Here is an 18,541-nt window from a genome sequence, read left to right as displayed (position 1 = left end):
TGGCACAATTCCTGTCATGTCATCTGGTGACTTGTCTGTCCTCATGGAAGCAGAAGTGCCTTCTGTACATGTGGGGTGAAATGGGGTTGTCCTTGTCACATTATCATCAGTAACGTCACCGTTACCATCCTTGCTGCCTACATTTGAGGGATACATTTCCCCATGGTTCTCTGTTGTCTTAGCTAGGATATAGTTCGGCTGTGTTTACAGAAACCCAAAATAGCAGTGGCTTAAGCAAAATAGCAGTTCAGTTCCCTCTCACACAACAGTCTGCGTATTCCAGTCCAAGGCTGCTGTGGTGTCTTCCCAGAGTCAGGGCCTCAGGCTTCCTTTCTCTTATTGATCTGTCATTAGTACTCTGTCACCCTCATCTCTGTGGGCCACTATGACTCACCACCACCTATCTTCACTTGAAGCAGTGGGAAAGGGAAAGGGGGCAGCTGTGGGCATCCTCCCCCTGTAATGAAGGACCCATACCAGAATATGCGTACATCACCGTCACATCCCATTGACCAGAACTTAGCCACCCAGCTGCAAAGGAAGCTGGGAAATGTAGTCTTTATTTGGGGCAGCCATGAGTCCATCTACACATTCAGAGTCCTGTTACTGTAGAAAGGGAGACTGTATATTAGGGGACAGCCAGCAGTCCCTGCCACCAGTCCTGAGCTCTGCACCCAGTTTTTAGCTCAAGAGTCACTTTACAGGAGCGTGGCACTCCTGGGGGAGCCCATTCACACTGATGATTGAAAGATTTCCGCCATTTTTCCTCAAGGGTATCAGAAGATAAGGATTGTCACTCTAACATCTACCAATGAATGGGTGTTGTGTGACCGTTAAGGAACAAGGCTGAGTCCACAAGCCACTCGTCAATTCCAGACCTGTTCCCCAGTGGCTACTCCATGCAGGAAAGGTGTGCGAAGCTGGGGTGGAGAGAGCCCAGGTGATGCCAGGGTTTTAGTGCTGAGCCTCCCAGCTCTGCCACGGATTGTCAGAGTCACCCTAGGCATGTCCTTTAACTTCCCTGGTCTTTTCTTTTATCTCCAGAGTAAGGGATTGGGTCATATCCAAGGTGTTTGTCCACCGCCCACGTTCTAGAATTTTATGATTCCTGTATTATAAGGCAAGCTCCCAGAGGGCTGCAGCCCCTCTCACTCATTTCTGGAATGAGTTGGGGGTATGAATGGATGTGCACATGCTTGTAGTCAGCCTGGGGCACCTGCCAACGTGGGTTTTTGAAAATTTCCTTGGGCTTTCCTTGGCTGTATGTTTTAGAGTCAGAAGTCACTGAATAATTTTCCATACAAATAAACTTATTTTTTAAATTTTATTTTTCTTTAAAAATGTTTTTTTTTCTGCTTCTGGAACTATTATATGTTCCTTGTAGAAAACAGAGAAAACATAATGAAGGAAAAATTTGCCCATAATGTCACTATTCAGACTGGCATTATTAAGACTTTAGCGTATTCCTTTCACTTTAACGTCTAAGAAAATATGAAAAATACTTATATCTCTACTTCAATTAATCAAATTGGGATCACAATATGCATGATGTTTTATAATCTGCTTTTTTTTGCTTGATGACGATTTTCCCCAAAACCTTAAATATTTTTCGAGAACATGATTTTTAATGGCTGCCAAGGATTCTCACCACATGGGGGTCCCGCACTGTACTTGACCGGTGCCCTGCACATGCAGGCTGCGTCTGAGTCCTCATTACTACCAGTTACGGAGCAATGACTACAGTTCACACTGACGGCATCTTAGCTCCTGTACAGACACTGGGTGCAGGTGAGGCCCAGCGAGATTGGGTGGCCCGCCCAAGGCCACACAGTGAGTAAATGACAGGTCCTGGCCATCTGGCCACAAGGTTGACTGCACCCTCCCCAGCTGCATCTCCCTGATGTCAGGACAGTGTGGGCACAGGTGTCGCATAGTGGTGCTTGGGACAGCTGGCTCCCAGTGTGTTGGTTTGGGTGTGAAAGAGCTGGTGGGCTTCCCTAGCAAGATGCTGCTCTGGGTGGCCTGCGATGCCCCTGAGGGAGGCGGCTGCGCTCTGGCCCGACACAGCCGGCAAGCTGCCCTGGTCCCCTCCGCCCCCACCTGCTTGGGGCAGTGGTGACCCCAGCCCTGGCGCCTGGCTCCAGGGCTGAGGGGAGAAGCTTGGGAGCCTCCAGGAGAGGCTGCGAGAGAGGGAGGCAGGCAGCACCAGGCTGGGGCAGGGAGACCACCCGCTCCTGCTCCTCAGGGCCCCCCCGGGGAAAGGGGCACAGGAGATACGCATTCCAGTGGCCTCCTTCCTGGGGAAGCCTCCTCACCCCGCTCTCTCCTCCCCTTCCCATAGCACTTTTCTCTCCCTCTCCAGGAAGTGTCACTCTTGAACAAACCTGCCCTCATCCTTGTTTAACTCAAACTTACTTTCCCTGAGAGGGAGGATTGGGTTCCCTGTTGAGTGGAGGAGGAGGGGCGGGGACAGCAGAGCAGGACCCACCTTGGCTTCGTGTGAAGGTTGCCTCTTTGGCTGGTTGTGTCACTACTTTCTGTCTTGACCTTTCTGTGCTTTTCTCGAACAGGCAACCATTGGGATTGACTTCTTGTCAAAAACCATGTACTTGGAGGATCGTACGGTGAGAACTGGGAGGATGGGGAGGGCTCCCTCGCCCGTGCCTACCCGAGAGCTGGCAGTGCCGGGACCCCCCCCCCCCCCCCGCCCCAAGGCCCACTCCCACCACAAGGATCTCACTGCCCCTGCTGACGCCCTGCCCTCCCTACAACAGGTGCGGCTGCAGCTCTGGGACACGGCGGGCCAGGAGCGATTCCGCAGCCTGATCCCCAGCTACATCCGGGACTCCACAGTGGCCGTGGTGGTGTACGACATCACAAGTGAGTGAGGGTCCTGGGCGGCTCCCAGGGTCTCCAGGCTGCAGCCTCAGTGTGTGTGTGTGCGCGCATACGCGCTCATGTACTTGCCCTCTGAATGCAGGAAGGCAGGTGCTCGGGGGTGGGAGGTGAGCTGCCTTTGAACACTGTCGTGTTTTCCCCCTTCCCCATCCTTCTGTGGCAGGCACTGGTGTACAGGACTGAGTTGGTCCTGCTCAGGGCAGGGGTCTGGGTAGAGGAGAGCACAGACTCACAAGGCTGGCCCTTCTCCCAGCCCTTCTGTGTACTCCCTGGCCCTGGCTACTAGAAAGATCTCTATAGAGTGACTTCTTTGTGTCTCTGTGTCAGGATGGGTGAAGATGCTGGTCCCTGGGCCAACCTTGACCTGGCAGCCATGGTTTTGTCAGCTGGCATCCCAGCTCTGTACAGGGCTCCCTGGGAGGGGAGGTCAGGTGGGTCTGGCAGAGCTGTGGGTGAACTGCTCTTCTCACACACTGTGGCTCTTTGGAAAGCGGCTGCTCTTGAGAGCAACTACACAGCCCTGAGGGAGGCCTGTGGGGCTGGGGGGTAAGGAGGCGGGGCCTGGTGCAGAGCCCCAGCTGCCCAGGCAGGTATAATGGAACACACCCGTAAGCCCGTGGGCCGCAGTCATGCCTGTGGTAGGTGGATACCCCGGCACTGCCCCTGCCTGCTGCCCCTGGCTCTGCCCGCCCCCTCTTCATGACTGCACACTCCCTGCACACCTGAGTGCAGGTAGGAGCTGGGCCCCTCTGGGCCTGGCCTCCTGTGCCTGATGCTGAGCAGAAGGGAGATCAGGCTACAGGAAGCAGGCTTCCCAGGACAGACCGCCTCCCCTCCCTCGGGCGTGCAGGCTGCTGCGTGGTGGGCCTCATCCTGCAGCGACTGCTGTGCAGGTCTGTCCCGTCTTCTGACTGAGGAGAGGGCTGCCCCGAAATGGCCAGGCCTCTCCTGCTTTTTTCTGCTCCTCTCGCCGCCTTTGCCCCTGTCTTACTTGCAGGGCCTGAGGGTTCTCTTCAGAAACCCCTCTGACCTTTCTTGAGCCCCGCTGAACTCCGCTCAGTGGGAGGCCACTCTGGAGAGCCCTCCCCTCCCAGGGGCTGCTGTAGGCAGCCCCCCCACTGTTTCCAGGCTCAGCTGAGTCCAGTGCACCCACTTCCCTCTCTGCTCCCCTCTCTGCTCTGAGCCTCCAAAGTGAGGTCGGCCCCTCAGGTGGGCCCCTAAAACCACTGGTCCATGCAGCAAATCATGACACAGTGAGCTTCCAGGTGGGGGTGACTTCTGTCCCCAGAGGGTGGCTCAGCAAAGGCGAGGGTCTCTCCAGGCCCCCAGGCAGCAGCTCCACAAACACACGTGGGCCTCCTCTGGAAGACCCAGACCCACTGGTCTGTGTGGCCTGTGCTCCCACCCCACCCAGCTGTCTGAGCGCGCACTACCTCCCTCCCTCCTGCTCCTGGGCTCACAGCCCTTCCCACCTTTCCCCTCTCCCACCCGGCTGGTGCTCACTCCCAGTTTTATCCCTCCTTTCCACCTCCAGATCTCAACTCCTTCCAGCAGACCTCTAAGTGGATTGATGACGTCAGGACAGAGAGGGGCAGCGACGTCATCATCATGCTGGTGGGCAACAAGACGGACCTGGCTGACAAGAGGTAGGTGCGCCATCACGGAGGTGCAGGGGCTGGCCAGCCAGGCCCGCCCTCCGTGTCTCTACAGCTCCTCCTGGACAAGGAGTTCTGGGATGTGTGGGTGGTGAGCACTCTGACCTGTCCCCATGCATCTGGGAAAGGCCCCCTGGGTGCACTGGAGGTAGCCAAAGCACCTGGTAGGCCCCTGCCTGCCTACAGGAGTCTCATCTCTGAAGCCGCACCTTCTGTGGCTGGCAGGGGCACTCCTCTGTGCGCAGTCTGCATGGAGCCCTGTGCGCCTGGCCCGTTCCAGCAGTGCATGATCTGGAGCTCGGCCACGGCACAGCACAGCTGCAGACACAGCAGTCCCTCGGGCTCCCACCGGCCTCTGCTTGTACTTTGTGTCTCTGCCACTGTGAAGTGCCTGCACCGTGTCAGTATGGATGTGAAGGTCCTGGAGCCCAGGTGTGAAAATGCACAATTTTCTGGTCCATCGCTGTGTCTGGGTGTGATGCTTCCAGGGCACGGGGCTGACTGAGGTGCTGCTTACATACATTTATCCACTCATCTCATGGGACCCAGCTTGGCCAGAGAAAGCAGCAGGTCATGGACTGTGGCTTCCTGAAATGTACTCTGACCTTTTCAGGAGTAACCTGATTTAGAGCCTGCTCTATTAGAATCCTGTCCTTGAAGTGAAAAAATGGGGCTCAAAGCCCAGCTCCTTTGCTAAGTAGGTGACTTGGGGCAGTCACTTAACCTTAACCATTTTCTCCTTTGGAAAATGAGACTGATGATACCACCCAGAGGCAGTACGTGGCTCAAAGCGCTGTACAAGTGTAGGCTTGGCCGTGGCGACTATTGGGAAAGGCAGGTGTGGGCCTTCTGCTAAACTGGAAGCTGCTACAGAAGGAATAGGGAAAGGAGCTGGTGTCCTGCTGTGCCCTGTGCCCCCTTCATCCTGGAGGGAGCCCCGGGGTCAGAGCCCTGTCCTCAGGGCTGACTGAGGGGCCTGGTCAGCTCCCTTGCCCTGCTGGGCGGGCCCTCCTCATCTCGGGCTGCTCCCTCCACCTCCACCAGGGGCTGATTCTCCCCTCTTCCCTCATCTGCAGGCAGATAACCATCGAGGAGGGGGAGCAGCGCGCCAAAGAACTGAGCGTCATGTTCATCGAGACCAGCGCAAAGACTGGTTACAACGTGAAGCAGGTAGGAGGCACCTGGTGCTGACCCCTGGCCCAGCTCGGCCACACGTGGCTTCCAGCATGGTCACCCACGGGCTCAGCCTTGCCGTGCCCTGAGGGGCTGGTGACTGAGTTGGGGCAGCCAACCAGAGCACCCACAAACCTATGTACTGAGGAACAAACCTCCAGAGCTGGTAAAGCATGCAAGAGAGAGGGAGCACCCACCCTCAGGGGGTGGTCAGAGAACGTCATCATTAGCCACCACACAGCAACCCCTCACGTGGCCCTGCCGTATGCTGTCAGCATCCAGCCACCCACTTCCAGGTGGCTGAGAGGGCAGCATTTCCCCAGCATCTTCCCTCACTGGGATTGGGGTGCAGGCAGCTCAATCTGATCAGCATTTTGGGGTTCGTGCCTTGTGCTTGGCAAGTGCTCAGGGCTGTGGAGGGCCAGGCTGGCTTCGAGAAAAGAGCCCACTCGTGGTGCGGTTGGAGCTCGCAGGAGGGAGAGACCTAGTGAACCAAAATCGTCAGAGGAGTGGTGGAGAGGTGGGGCTCGTGCTGAGCCCAGAGCAGGGGGACTTCTGGGTCCACAGACCCCCAGGGAGTCCCTGAGCGGAATTCAGCAAGTCAGCAGCTGGGTTGGAAAGGTCTAGGCCTTTGTCTTCACTAACCTCTAACCGATCTCTAGCGTTGCTTTTAGCCATGAGTGCGGGCCGCGAGCCTCCGTGCTAGGCGCAGCGCCTGGGGTTTATCACGATAGAAATCTCAGCAGTTTGCTCATCATCTCACAGTGCTTCCAGGCTGCTTGAACTTGACACGTGTCCCTCCCTCGGCATCACAGTGGTCATTAGGCCGACTGCTAGCTCTTGCTGTTTAACGTGTTCATAAGGAAGCACGAATGCTGCTCCATCACACTTTGTGTCTTTAAAGATTTTAGAAGTGTGTTTCGAGGCTGAATGGTTTCCTTTATGCTTCTGTGTCATTGATCTTACACACTTGAAAAGAGTCCGTAGGCTTCACCAGACTGCCGAAGGGGTCTTTGGGTCAAAAAGGTTAGGAACCCCTGCCTTCAAGGAAGAGATGACTTGGCAAAGGGACGAGGAGGAAGGACATTCAGGCAAGGGCAACAGCATGAGCGAAAGTGCCTGTGGCATGGGAAGGGGACGCTGAGTGAGGAGCATGGCTTGGCTGCGCGTCGCTTCTGCCCTGCCGCCCCAGAGGTGCCCTAGAACACTTGGTGAGCTGCCTGTGCAGCAGATGGCCTGAGTGTAGGGATGGCTCACCCCACGTGGCAGTGCTGGTGGCAGTGGGGAAGGTGGCAGAAGAGCAGGAGGAGACAGTGGAAGGCCCGGAAGCTCCCAGGACTCAGTGTCCCCACCCCAATTGGAGTGCCCTCAACATGGCTCCATTCACTCCCACCCCCTTCCCAGGCTCCTGCAGTATAAGGCTGGGGCTGCCATGGTGTCTACTGGAGGAGGGAGCTGCCCCTCCCCGGAGGCATGCAGGAGACACTGGGCTGCTGCTCTCTGCAGCCCTCATGGAAAGTCACGGGGGACAGGAGAGCAGAGGCACTGCCAGGACATCCACAGGGCAGGGAGCCTCTGCCCCAGGGTCAGGGTCAGGGAGATGCTGATGTTTCCCTTTCTCGAGTGCTCTGGAAGCCAGGCGATGGTCTCAGCAGGAGTTAAATGTGGTCAGGTCACACCTGGGCGGTTCAGAGAAGGAGTCTCATGCAGTGCAGACTCCTGGCATCTAAACATGATCATATCTGCTCTCAGAGATCCATGTGTGACCCCAAGAGCTTCCTTCCAACCGGCACTTTGGCCCTCGGCAGAGGCTGTGACCATTCTGACAGTGAGAATGGGGCTGCCTGGGGCAAGGCCGTGAAGGAAAGCCCAGGAGGAGTGACCAGGCCCTCTGCACCCTCAGCCGCTTTTGCCTGCCCCACTCCAGAGTCCCCTCTACAGCCCACCCACCAGCAAATTCCCTGTTCGGACCCTCACTGCCTCTGGCCCTGTCGCTGAGCCTGGGTGCTCTGATAGGGCTGGGCTCTGGGTGAGGCCGTGAATAAGACTCATCCTGTCCTCGGAGGGCCCGCACAGTAGAGAACTTACAAGCCCAGAGCCCACTGAGATCCTGCAATTGGTGTTTGTGGGGAGGGGGCAACATGCACAATCTTCGGGTTCCTTGTACTTGTTGTCACCTCCTAGGTTCCCTGTCTGCCAGCACCCCACCTGACACCCCGCCCATGGCTGCCCCAGAGCACACACACCACAGAGTTCTCCCCGTGTGCTTACATAGACTTACACGCACAGAAACCCCACACGGTACACATACCTTCCTCAACGTGTTTGCACAAATTCACACGCACACTGACACCACACATCCACATCCACACACACACCGTCCATAGTCCATACACGCACCTCTATACTCAGTATACACATCACACTCACACCCGCACCCCAGCAAACCCACAACATCACGTTCGCACTCTCATGTCCTTATTCTCTAATTAAAGTCTCTCCACTCTGACTGTGTGGCCCTGGCTGTGTGGCACCCCATTGCCTCAATGCCCGTGGACTTGCAGGACTCCCTGTGCAGAGGTCATTTGTCTCAAGGGCCGGTTGAAAGTCAGTTCCCCACACCTGGTCCCCACATAGGCAGTGGGACAGAAGCTCACTTAAGCGCTTGTCTCCCAGGGCTTAGATCAGTTTCTGCACTGGGCTAGGTCCCTTGCAGTCACCATAGCCCACGCTCAGCCCTTCGTGACCCCGTGGAGAGCCTGCCGGGGTGAGAGGCCTGCCAGGACCCAACGCTGTAGGTGGCGCTAGGGGTGGGAGAGAGAAGTTGGGTGCGGCCTGTGCCCCCCAGGGCACGGTCAGCAGAACAGACAGGAGGGTGAAGTCCAAGGTCAGGATGGGAGGAGTGAGAGGGTGGAGACAGGGAGGAGGGACAGGCGCAGGGGCTCATGCTGCATCTCACCCTCTCCAGCTCTTCCGACGCGTGGCATCGGCTCTGCCTGGAATGGAGAATGTCCAGGAGAAAAGCAAAGAAGGGAGTATCCTTTTGTTTGACGAGTGGGTGAAAGATGTGCTGGAGAAGTCACTTATCTGTCAGCTGGTTCACTTAGTATTTCAGAACAGCGGCCTCACCTGCCCCTAGCCCGGCCTTTCCTGCTGATGGGGGTGGTTGTGGGGCCTCTTCTGTGCAGGGGTGAGGCTGAACTCCAGGGGCTTTGAGTCCCATCCAGCTCAAACCATCTAAGCTGCTTCTTCCAAAACAGTGTGGGACACCAGAGGGATGTGTAGGGAGTGATGGTGTGGGGCAGGGAGTGAGAAATAGTAACTCCGCCCTTCTTTACGGTGAGCGCCGCCTTGCATGTCATGGGGACAGGCAGACTCTCCACCGAAGGGAGGGCTTCTAGACACTGAGATATGATTTCAGCCTGGTTCAGCCTACTCTACACGAGACGGCTCCCCCAGCGGGTGCTCCTCCCCGGTCCTGCCAGCTCCCCTGGCCCAGCCCTGCACAGCCCCGAGCTCCCCACAGCTCTGTGGGGCAGGGTCTGCACGCCACCCACACAGTCCACCCCAAACCTCAGGCAACACCAGAAGCTGAGGTTGAGGTTCAGAGAGGTGTTCCGGTTCGCCCAGTGGAAAGGAAGGCAGGCGTTTATTATGTATTTACTAGTTTATTTATATGCTGCCATGTTATTAAAAATGCATTTATGTCTATACTCACACACATGCACACAAAACAAGGTAAAAATGCACGTGTGTGTACACGCACACATAAGAAGATTGAGGTGTAGTGAACATAAATGTACGAAAACAAGGAAAAGTCAGAGACAAGTCATCTCAACATATACGCCATGGCTGAGAGGCCAGAAAGTGACCAGGCGGGAAACGTGACCTTTAAGAGAAGCGCAGCTTTTTATGGGACTTAAAGTCGAAAGAATCTCCCCCCTCCCCACCACCCCACCCAGCCCCATAGCACGCCACAAACCCACCCAGGAGGAGCCCTTCTGTGCATCCTCAGCTGTGATCAGGCCTGGCATGAGAGGGTTTTCAGTCTGGGGAGGGCAGCCTGGCTGTGTGTTTTGAACCTGCTCCCCTCCCCTGGTGGTTCTGATTGGTGCTTCTCCAGCCCACAGTCCCAGGGCACCAATGGAAAGGGCGCGGAGGGACTATGCTGAGGCCCTGCCCAGGGATGTGGCTTCTCAACGGCGGCAACCTCAGGTCTAAGTGACGCACTCTTGACTACAGCTTGAGGCGTCGATGTTGCTGCGGCTGACTAGGGCAAGGCCCATGGAGCCCTGTGCTTTGAGTTGGCCAGCCAGCTCTCCACCTCCAGTGCACTTTGGGGTGGGGCTGACAGGCAGCAGGCCGAGGCCTCGGCTGGGAGCCGGCATTCCACCACCTGTCACCAGGAAGCTTCTGAGAAAGGGTCTGTCCCGCCTGTGTTTAGATGGTTGTCCCATAGCCCAGGACAAGCTTGGCTTTGAGTGGCTAGGGGTGAGGTGTGTGGGAGGGTCAAGAAAGAGGAGGAGTGGGAACTGGTGACCCTGCATCCTTGCTCCCCAAGGCAAGCAGAGAGCCGAGTCCCTGGGTGTTTGCAGAGGGACAGAGGGGCCGCACAGGGCAGCTGAGGGGTGCATAGGGGCGTGAGCTGGGGTGGCAGCCTCTCCGTGAGAGTCGTCTTCCTTAGCCCAGCCCCTCGCAGTGATCGACATCAAGCTGGACAAACCCCAGGAGCCCCCGGCCAGTGAGGGCGGCTGCTCCTGCTAATGCAGCCGGACCTGCCGGCTTCCTTCGACACTACTCGCTTGTTGTGTTGCTTCCTATTGGTTAGCTTCCTAAGGGGGGTGGGAAATGAGCTTATCAAGAGGGGAGGACTTTTCTTTTCTCTCTGTCTCTAGGAGTAGGGTGGGTGGGGAGGGAGGCTGGGCATCAGGGATCACGTCACTCTTAACAGCTGTTACTTAAACAACTATTTTTTGGTTTGGTTGTAATATATTGTACTTTATTAAGATTGCCAAAAACTGTTAAAATTTAAAAAAAAAATTTAAATCATGTGTATACAACTTTTTGCCAGATAAAAATGTAGTCATTTTTATTTGAAAGATGTGCTTTTTTGTTTTTGTATATTTGTAAACTTATAGAGAACCTTTCCCACACACCTCCTCCTTCCCGTCCTCTTTAAACTCTTCGTCACCTCTGCCCTCCTCCCATCTCCAGCCCCGTAAATTAAAACAATTAACTGGGCAGCTTAATTTGGCTCCAATCCTGGGCCATCTGGCCCCGACCAAGCAGGCCCCACCAAAGAGGCCCTACCAACCTGCTTAAATCAGACGCTGATGGAACAACACAGCCTCTGCAGAGGCAGCTCTGTCTGTCCTTCCTCAGCCAGAGTGGGACATCAGCCAGGGCCCTGAGCTCAAATTAAGGCCTTGTGGCCTGTAGGGAGCCCAGCCGCAGGCCACATTGGAATTATTTTTGCCTCTCCTTTCCCATCCCTGAAAAGCCTCGAAGGGGGAGGCACTTGCCACAGGCAACCTTGTGTGCTCTGTGGTCCGCCCAGTGATTGGCTGTGTAAGAGGTCATCAGAAGGAAGGACGGGGTGCTGTAGGCTGTGTCACTGTGTGGTTTATAGACTTGGGGCACCATGCATAGTTCTGAATATGTTTTAACCAACCTGCCCAGTGATCAGAACACATGTCTTGGTTGAATCTAAGGGAAGGGCAAAAAGAAACTCAGTGTGGGCCCCCCTGAAACCCTCCTCTTTGGCCATCAGGGAAGCCGGAGCCTGTATCCCATGGTATTAGTCTGTCTGTGAGTGGGGAAGGGAGGGTTGTCTGCAGAACCGCCACCTTGAAGATGCATGTTCTCAGATCCTCGGTTGCTGATACTGTTGAGTGCTGTTCTGGAAAAGCTGACTTCTTGATGTGTTTTCACCCCACTGGTAGAGTGCAGTTGAAATGTTTGTGCACATACCTTGGTGGACACTGTGTCAGCACTGGTTGCCTGAGGGTCGGGCTGAGGTGAGGTCTCCAGAAGGCTGCCCAGAGAGCCATTCTTGCCATTTTTGACTCATTTCTGAGAAGGGCTTAGTCCCGAAGACCTGTAAATTCTCTGAAGAGAGCTCTCTCTTCTCACTAAGTGATATAATCCACGTGGCCCCCATTCCAAATAGACCCAGACTCACCAACCCTGAGCCTGCACAAAGCCAGGCGGTGGGCACCAACTCTGGTGGAAAATGATAAACCCCACCCTCCAAGCTGGCTTTGACTCTTCCTCCAGGCCACTGTTGGGCATGTCTTAAGTGAGCTAAATGACCATCTGGGTGTGGTAGGAGGTGAATTCCTCCACAAAACAGGGCTCCAACAAGTCATCGCAGTGAATCTTGGAACTTCTCAGAGATGAATCCAAAATGGCAACCAGTAACTGCATCAGAACCTGGCAGGACTCTCTGATCCTTGTCCAGTGGGCCTGTCACACACTGTCAGCTAAGGAGACTAGACCTCAGAGCTGATCCTTAGAGAGGAATTCACCTTCAGGTGAAGAAAAGAGGAAGCCAGAGTCCCACGCAGCTCCTCTTCCAGAAGGCAAAGACCAATGTACGAACATAATTCCAATGTCGCGTGTTTAGTTTTTATATGTGTGTACAGAATTATATATAGAGATAGACTTGTGTATACACCTTCCACACACATTCTCACAGAGATACATGTGCTCAATGTATATTCTTGTTTTCCCTGCTCTCAATTTGGAGCTTGCATTGTGGTAACAGTTTTGGAAATTCAAAAGTACTGCAACGTGTTGAAATAAGAAATACTTAATATTGTCCAAAAAACTTGTGATTGTCTTGCCATCAATAAAATAATACATAGATGTGTTAAACTACAGGCAAAAATAGCCCACAGGAATATGTGCACCATTTCTCTCTCTATGTACTTATATGCACGGGTGTGCACGCCCATGTGGGCCAGTATCCCCCACCATGGCACACCCCCAAGTGGTGCTTGTTGGAAGAGTGCTTACTTACCTCGGGAGAACTTACAGGAGTCCATGTTCCAGCATCTGGTCTGGTTGGCATGAGGGCCATTGCTTGTGGCCTCTGGGATGCCCCATTTACAGGGATCTGCATTAGATCCCAGTGAATGAATGTATGGTGGATTTTTATTTTCTTGGTACTAAAGAGTAGCTTTTCTTAAAACATTCCTGTAAAAAAATAAGTAGAAACTCAGCTCCCTTCTCATATGTGAAGGCACCGTGAACTTTTTTTCCAGCCTAGAGCAGTAAGAGACACAGTAGATATTGTTTGGCTTGACATGGCCTCGGTGAGCCCTGCCTGTCTTAGCATGCACACATCTTCTTCTCTCGAGTCCAGGCTCTCCCCAGCCCCAGGGCCTCTGCAGGTGTGGGCAGTTGCCTCCTCTCGTCCTCCCATCTCAGTGGTGCCCTGCTATTCCATGACCCTCTTTTCCGCAGGCCTGATTTCCACCCCTCATTTTTGGGGTCTGTTAGGGCAGTCAGACCTAAGCACACTGGTTCCTTGGCTCTCGTTTTGAACAGGTACCACCACTGTCCTCTTGCTTGTAGGTGGGATCTTGACTCAGATTTAAGGCTCAATGATAAAATGATCAGGTTCCTTTGAAGAAGATGTCATGAAATTGCCTCAGCATCCCCAGTGAGGGTAGAACATTTTTGCTGAATCCATATGGCCTTGCACAAGGCCAAGTGAGGGAATTCTTTTTAGGAAATGACCTCAATTTAGCCAGTAGTTCAGAGCCTCTCCCCAAAGACTACCCTAACCTGGGAGAGGAGCAGGGTCATCTTTAGGTCCTCTTTTTGTCTTTGGGGATCTCAAAGAAAACCTGTCAATAAAGCTCCTGTTTTGCAAGCATCTGAAAAATTGAGCATAAGATGGAAAAAGCAGACCGCATACTTATAAATGCATACAAGTGCCAGAAGAACGTGTGCCGTCAGCAGCGGGAGGGCTCGACCTGCAGTTGTGTAGTCCAAGGTTAGCAGGCTTGGTGATTATAAGCTAGTTTCTTTTGGTCAGAGGCCTCCCTGTGATGACTGTCAACACTCTTTTCCTGTCAGCATCCTCAAACATTCTGTAATATTCCCAGGTCCAAGGAGCAATGGCCAGATCAGTTCAGGCATCTCAGGCAACAGAAACAAGGATTGAAAGGTGGTAGCTAAGGGTGCAGACACAACTTGAGTGCGTCTCTGTCCTCCCGGTGGCCAGCTAGTGCTGGGAGCCCCTGCCCTCTAATACCAGGTGTGACAGTAATGGCACCGCTGGCTTCGGTGTCCGGCAGGCAGAGCAACCTCTTTCCTGCACACAGTGGAAGGCAGGTGAGGATGTCAGGATGTGAGACAGGTAGCCAAGGACTGAGGCGTGTCTGAGCCACATGAGGGGCGGCTGAACAGAAGTATGGTGCATCGACCAGGCAGGGTTGTGTGCTCACTGGTTTCCAAACTACCTCTCCCCCAAGAATGTGAGGCATTGTCACCTGGCTACAGCAGTGTGAGGCAGAGGTCTCATAACCCTTCCTGTTCCACAGGCAGGAAAACCAAGACAGAGAGGGGTGACTTGCTTATGATCACCCAGCAAGTTGGAAGCAGTGAGAACCAGGGTTTCCCTTCTTCATCCGTCGCTGACCTGTGTGTCAAATGTGACTGTGCACTTGCACTTAAAGGGCTGCTGTGCATGGGTGCTCCTCAGACCATCTCTGCTCTGGTTAGGACCTAAGATTCTGTCCAGCGTGTCTGAGTGAGCCGGGAAAGAATCCACGTACATTTCAGGCTCCTCTATTGCAGAGGAGAGCCCGTCCCCAAGTCCGTTCTGATTGTTGTGGGCACCCCACAGACCAGGGCACCCTTATATTTTTGTTTGAAATGAACTATGTAGGTGTTCCAAAGCCCTGGGCTCTCAATGTGTAAACTCCCTGGATGCCAGGCCCCTGTGTGGCTGACCTTCCTGGCAGGGCATGGTTTTTCCTTCCAGTGGGGTTTTGATGGTTCCTTCCGGTGGGAAGCCTCCGTACGTTGAAGGCCAGCCTGTATCACGTGGTGTGTGTCAAGTTCTCCCCTCACTTTCCCTCACCCATCCCCATAAAAGTGATTGGCCATGACGAGCACAGAGGGTGGCATTTCCATCTCTTACTGGCTCAGCAGGCATAAATGGGCACATTGACTTTACGTAAAACTGTGTAAAATGTGGAAGACTCAGCATGTTGATCAAATAAACTGTCCTAATTCTCAACACAAAGCTTCTTGTCTAATGTTTCTAAGTGGTGCGATCATATATGGGGGGAGAGGGTGTGCAAAAATAGATTTCTTCAAGTGCGTGCTCCACGAAGACTCTCCTCTCTTGTCTGGGTGGTATGTCCACCACCCAGAGCCCTTTGCTTCTTCCTCCTGCTCACCTGGGCTCTCCACCAACTTGGAAGGGGGGATGATACGACACACTCAGCAGATTAAATCCACACTCGTTTCATAATCTCCACTCTGCCTAAAGGCGGATGGGAAGGGAGACTCCAGGCAGAACTGAGCCTGGGGATGTGCTGTCTGCTCTCATCCCTGCTCTCCACTGCCATGGCTGGGGGTTAGGAAAGGTGGGTGCAGGGACTGGATCTCTATTCCTTCTGGTGATTTCCACAAAGCCATTTCAAGGCAAGAATTTCAGGTGAACCATAATCACCTTTCAGGTAACACCAAGTTGCCACATACTATCTCCAGCTTCACCCCACACCAGTTAGAGAACATCCCTGAGAGGTCCCTACCGGTCTCAGTCACCTCCAGACTAAAAGATGCCCTGAAGGTCAGGAGAGTTGTGGGACTGATCCAAAGAGGACACAAAGGCCACGATCAGGCACAGAACTGCCCTGGCCTGAGAATGCTGGGATCCTGGGGCTGTGGAGTAAGCCAAGTTTGCCAGGTCTCGTTCTTCAAGTTCAACTTCATTAACTATCTTTCCCCTTTAAAGGTTCTAAAGTTTCTAGAACACCCTCCAATCTGCCACCCCAAGGAAACCATCTCTGATTAGGAGGGACAGGAAATAGATGTCCCTGCCCACTAAGCCTAACTTTTCTGGCTGCCAGATTTAAAACGTGAGGTAGAGGAGGTACAGGGAATGTCAAGGGGCAGAGGCCGGAGAGCCAAAGCGCAGATGCTTGTCTGCTCCCGAGTGAAGCTATTCCAGGACAAGAGGTCATTCCCCAACATTATGGTATTCAGGGCAAGATGACTTCACACAGCAAAGGGAGTGAATAATCTGTGTATGGTATTTGCACGCACGGCTGTCCAGCAGCCCCTTCCCTTGCCAGACGATGGGAGCACTGTTGGGACTGCCCAGATGTGAATGTGAAGATTCCAGAGTTATGGGTAAATGTCCCACCTGACCCCGCATGGTATCAAGGGATGCTGTTCACGGTGGCTTTCCTGATCACCGTAGCTGTGTTTTGCTGTGACCAAGAGTGCAGAAAAGAGCGTTGATATCCATGCTAACCTCAATTTTTTTTAAAAAAGCATATTTCAGTTGAAACAAAAGGATCTTAAGGCAACAGAACACCAAGTGCCTCATACATAATGATAAGGACCACAGGGGGACACTGAAATCCCAGGAAGCACTGAGTCACAGGCCATGGGAAGAAGTGGCAGTCATGTCAGGGCTGCATGGCTGGCACAGCCGCACAAGAAAGCAAGGAGAGCAAAGGCAAAGGTGAGGGCAGCACTGAGGCAGCTGACCTTGGGGCCCACACAGTGCAGCCATGATGGCGTTCAGGCTAACAGGATGAGGGGAGAGCAGGGGCGCCACGCTGAAAGACCACCTTTCTCCACCTCAGAATGGGACGATCCATCTCGGGGAGGAATGGTGCTTTATTCGGCATTCCCACAGCCGGGCACAGTGCTTGGTGTTTTCTGAATGAATGAACGCCATACAAGGCTCTTGTGAGTCAGCAACAATTTAGGGCTTTAGCAGTGAAAAGGAAATGGGGTTACTTCCTATGCAAAAGCCAGGTGTAGTAGTCACCTTTCTTCATGTGAAGGGCTGAAACAGAGGAGGTAAGCATTTTCATTGCTGCTAATATCCTTCAGGTGAGAATGGGCATGAACCCACTGAATATTGATAATTCTCTGCTAAACTCAAACCTTAAAAAAAAAAAAGCAGCATAATATTCTGGCTGAAATGATCTCAAGTGAACGGGACATGGCCAAGCGTCTCCCACATGGCAGGACCACGGAAATCCAGAGGCACTGACAGAGGCCAGGGAAAAGGGAAGTGGCAAACCCCAGGAACTCCGACCACTAGCAGCTGTTTTTGATCAGGAACTAGGACCCCAGTAAACTGACAAGTGCTGGCAGTGGAGGGGCTACCAAGGCCCCAGAACCCATGGAAAAGAGGCTTCAAAAAGCTGGAATAAAGAACAGTGCAGTCTGCCTAGACCCTTGGTCTGCATGTGTGCTCCACACGCCTTGAAGATTCCATTCCAGAAGCGGGCAGCATCTACCAATGGAATGCCCAGGGCTTATGCGTCACAGCTGCCCCTCCACAACAGCATCTCACTGTGGCCTGCACCTCTCCCTTAGCAAGGAGCAGGGTCATTCACATCGGGAGGCAGATGCCCTGGGAGCAGGTCTCAGTGCCCATACACACACAGCGGTTCAGACACTGCCATGTTCCCAAGGAGGAGGTGTTTCAAGCCACAGCTGCCTCATCTATGACATACAGTCAGGCTTAGTCTGCTGGTCCTCATGAGCTGACACCCATCTTTGCACTCTGGACACACTTGCCCCTCAGCTGATAAAGAAATGGGCCGATTTTGGCTGAGTGGCTTCAGGGCCACAAGAGGATACCACCAGAGTAGAGAACACATTTGACCTCCCATCAAAACCCCTTCCCAGTCCCCAAGGACTGGTCACCTTGACCTCAGCCTGGCCCAAACCTACAGGAATGGGGCGTAGCACAGGAGTGGGAAGAAGGCTGAACACGCCCAGGAGGGATTCTATCCTGCTCGCTTGCTTCACCCTGCAGGAAAAACTACACAGGGCTTGGGGCCCAAAGGACAGAAAAACACAACATACTAAAGGCACACGTGCTACTCCAGGCCACTCGCTTCTGAGCGTGATCCTAGGAGCCCCATGGGCCTGGTGAAGGACACGTTAAGCATGCAGATCCCTGAGACCACAGCAGATCTGCTACTGAATTGAATGTTTCAGAGCAGGGTCCTCAGATCACCTGTTTAACAAGCATCACAGGCAATTCTGATGCACAGCAACATCTGAGAATCAGTGTTTGAAACAGAACTTTCCTGCTTCAGAAGATCATCTTTAGGCCCTGAATAAAATTCAACCTTGCTCCCCTTCTTCAGTCACTTTTTTGGTGTATTGCTTCTTCCAATAAAGTGAAAACACTTTATGAACCAGAAAAAACAAACAAAAAAGCTGAGCGAACACAAGGCTCTCAGAGAAGTGTCGAGCTCTAGAGAAGTGTCAAGCCACCGATTTTTACTGACATGAGCCCCCACTATGATGTGAACAGGTCACATTCATCACATTCCTTTTTGATTTCTGGCTCACTGTTCTTACCTACTTCCTTAAATTACTATTTGGTTAACAAAGAAAGGGCAAGAGCACAGTAAGAACACTAGCAGCATGAGGCTTTTGAATGAGAATCCTGCCAGGGTCAAGGTCTAACCTCTTCTCCGTGTCAGCAGGCATTTATTTCATACACCCGCAGCAAGGTGTATGACTGAGGGTTTGGGGCAAAAGGAGGAGGGGAGCTGGAGTACTCACTCAGAGCCAGAGTGACCTACAGGAAGGGG

The 18,541-nt window shown here is 53.5% G+C and overlaps 1 protein-coding gene across 1 annotated transcript in view; it reads left to right on the top strand.

Annotated features, from left to right (window-relative positions):
- The window catches only part of RAB6B (RAB6B, member RAS oncogene family), a 60,317-nt gene extending 45,332 nt beyond the window's left edge, over nt 1–14,985 (top strand). Inside the window, exons 3-8 of the mRNA XM_044754433.2 lie at nt 2,571–2,624; nt 2,775–2,880; nt 4,433–4,544; nt 5,630–5,723; nt 8,695–8,761; nt 10,426–14,985. Of these exons, the coding sequence (XP_044610368.1) occupies nt 2,571–2,624; nt 2,775–2,880; nt 4,433–4,544; nt 5,630–5,723; nt 8,695–8,761; nt 10,426–10,490 (498 nt within the window). The 3' untranslated portion in view covers nt 10,491–14,985. The remainder of the gene's footprint in view (nt 1–2,570; nt 2,625–2,774; nt 2,881–4,432; nt 4,545–5,629; nt 5,724–8,694; nt 8,762–10,425) is intronic.
- Nucleotides 14,986–18,541: the final 3,556 nt, after the last annotated feature.

The sequence above is a fragment of the Equus asinus genome, chromosome 21 (genome assembly GCF_041296235.1).
Source record: "Equus asinus isolate D_3611 breed Donkey chromosome 21, EquAss-T2T_v2, whole genome shotgun sequence".
Classification (NCBI taxonomy): Eukaryota; Metazoa; Chordata; class Mammalia; order Perissodactyla; family Equidae; genus Equus; species Equus asinus.
This window is presented reverse-complemented; position numbering and strand designations above follow the sequence as displayed.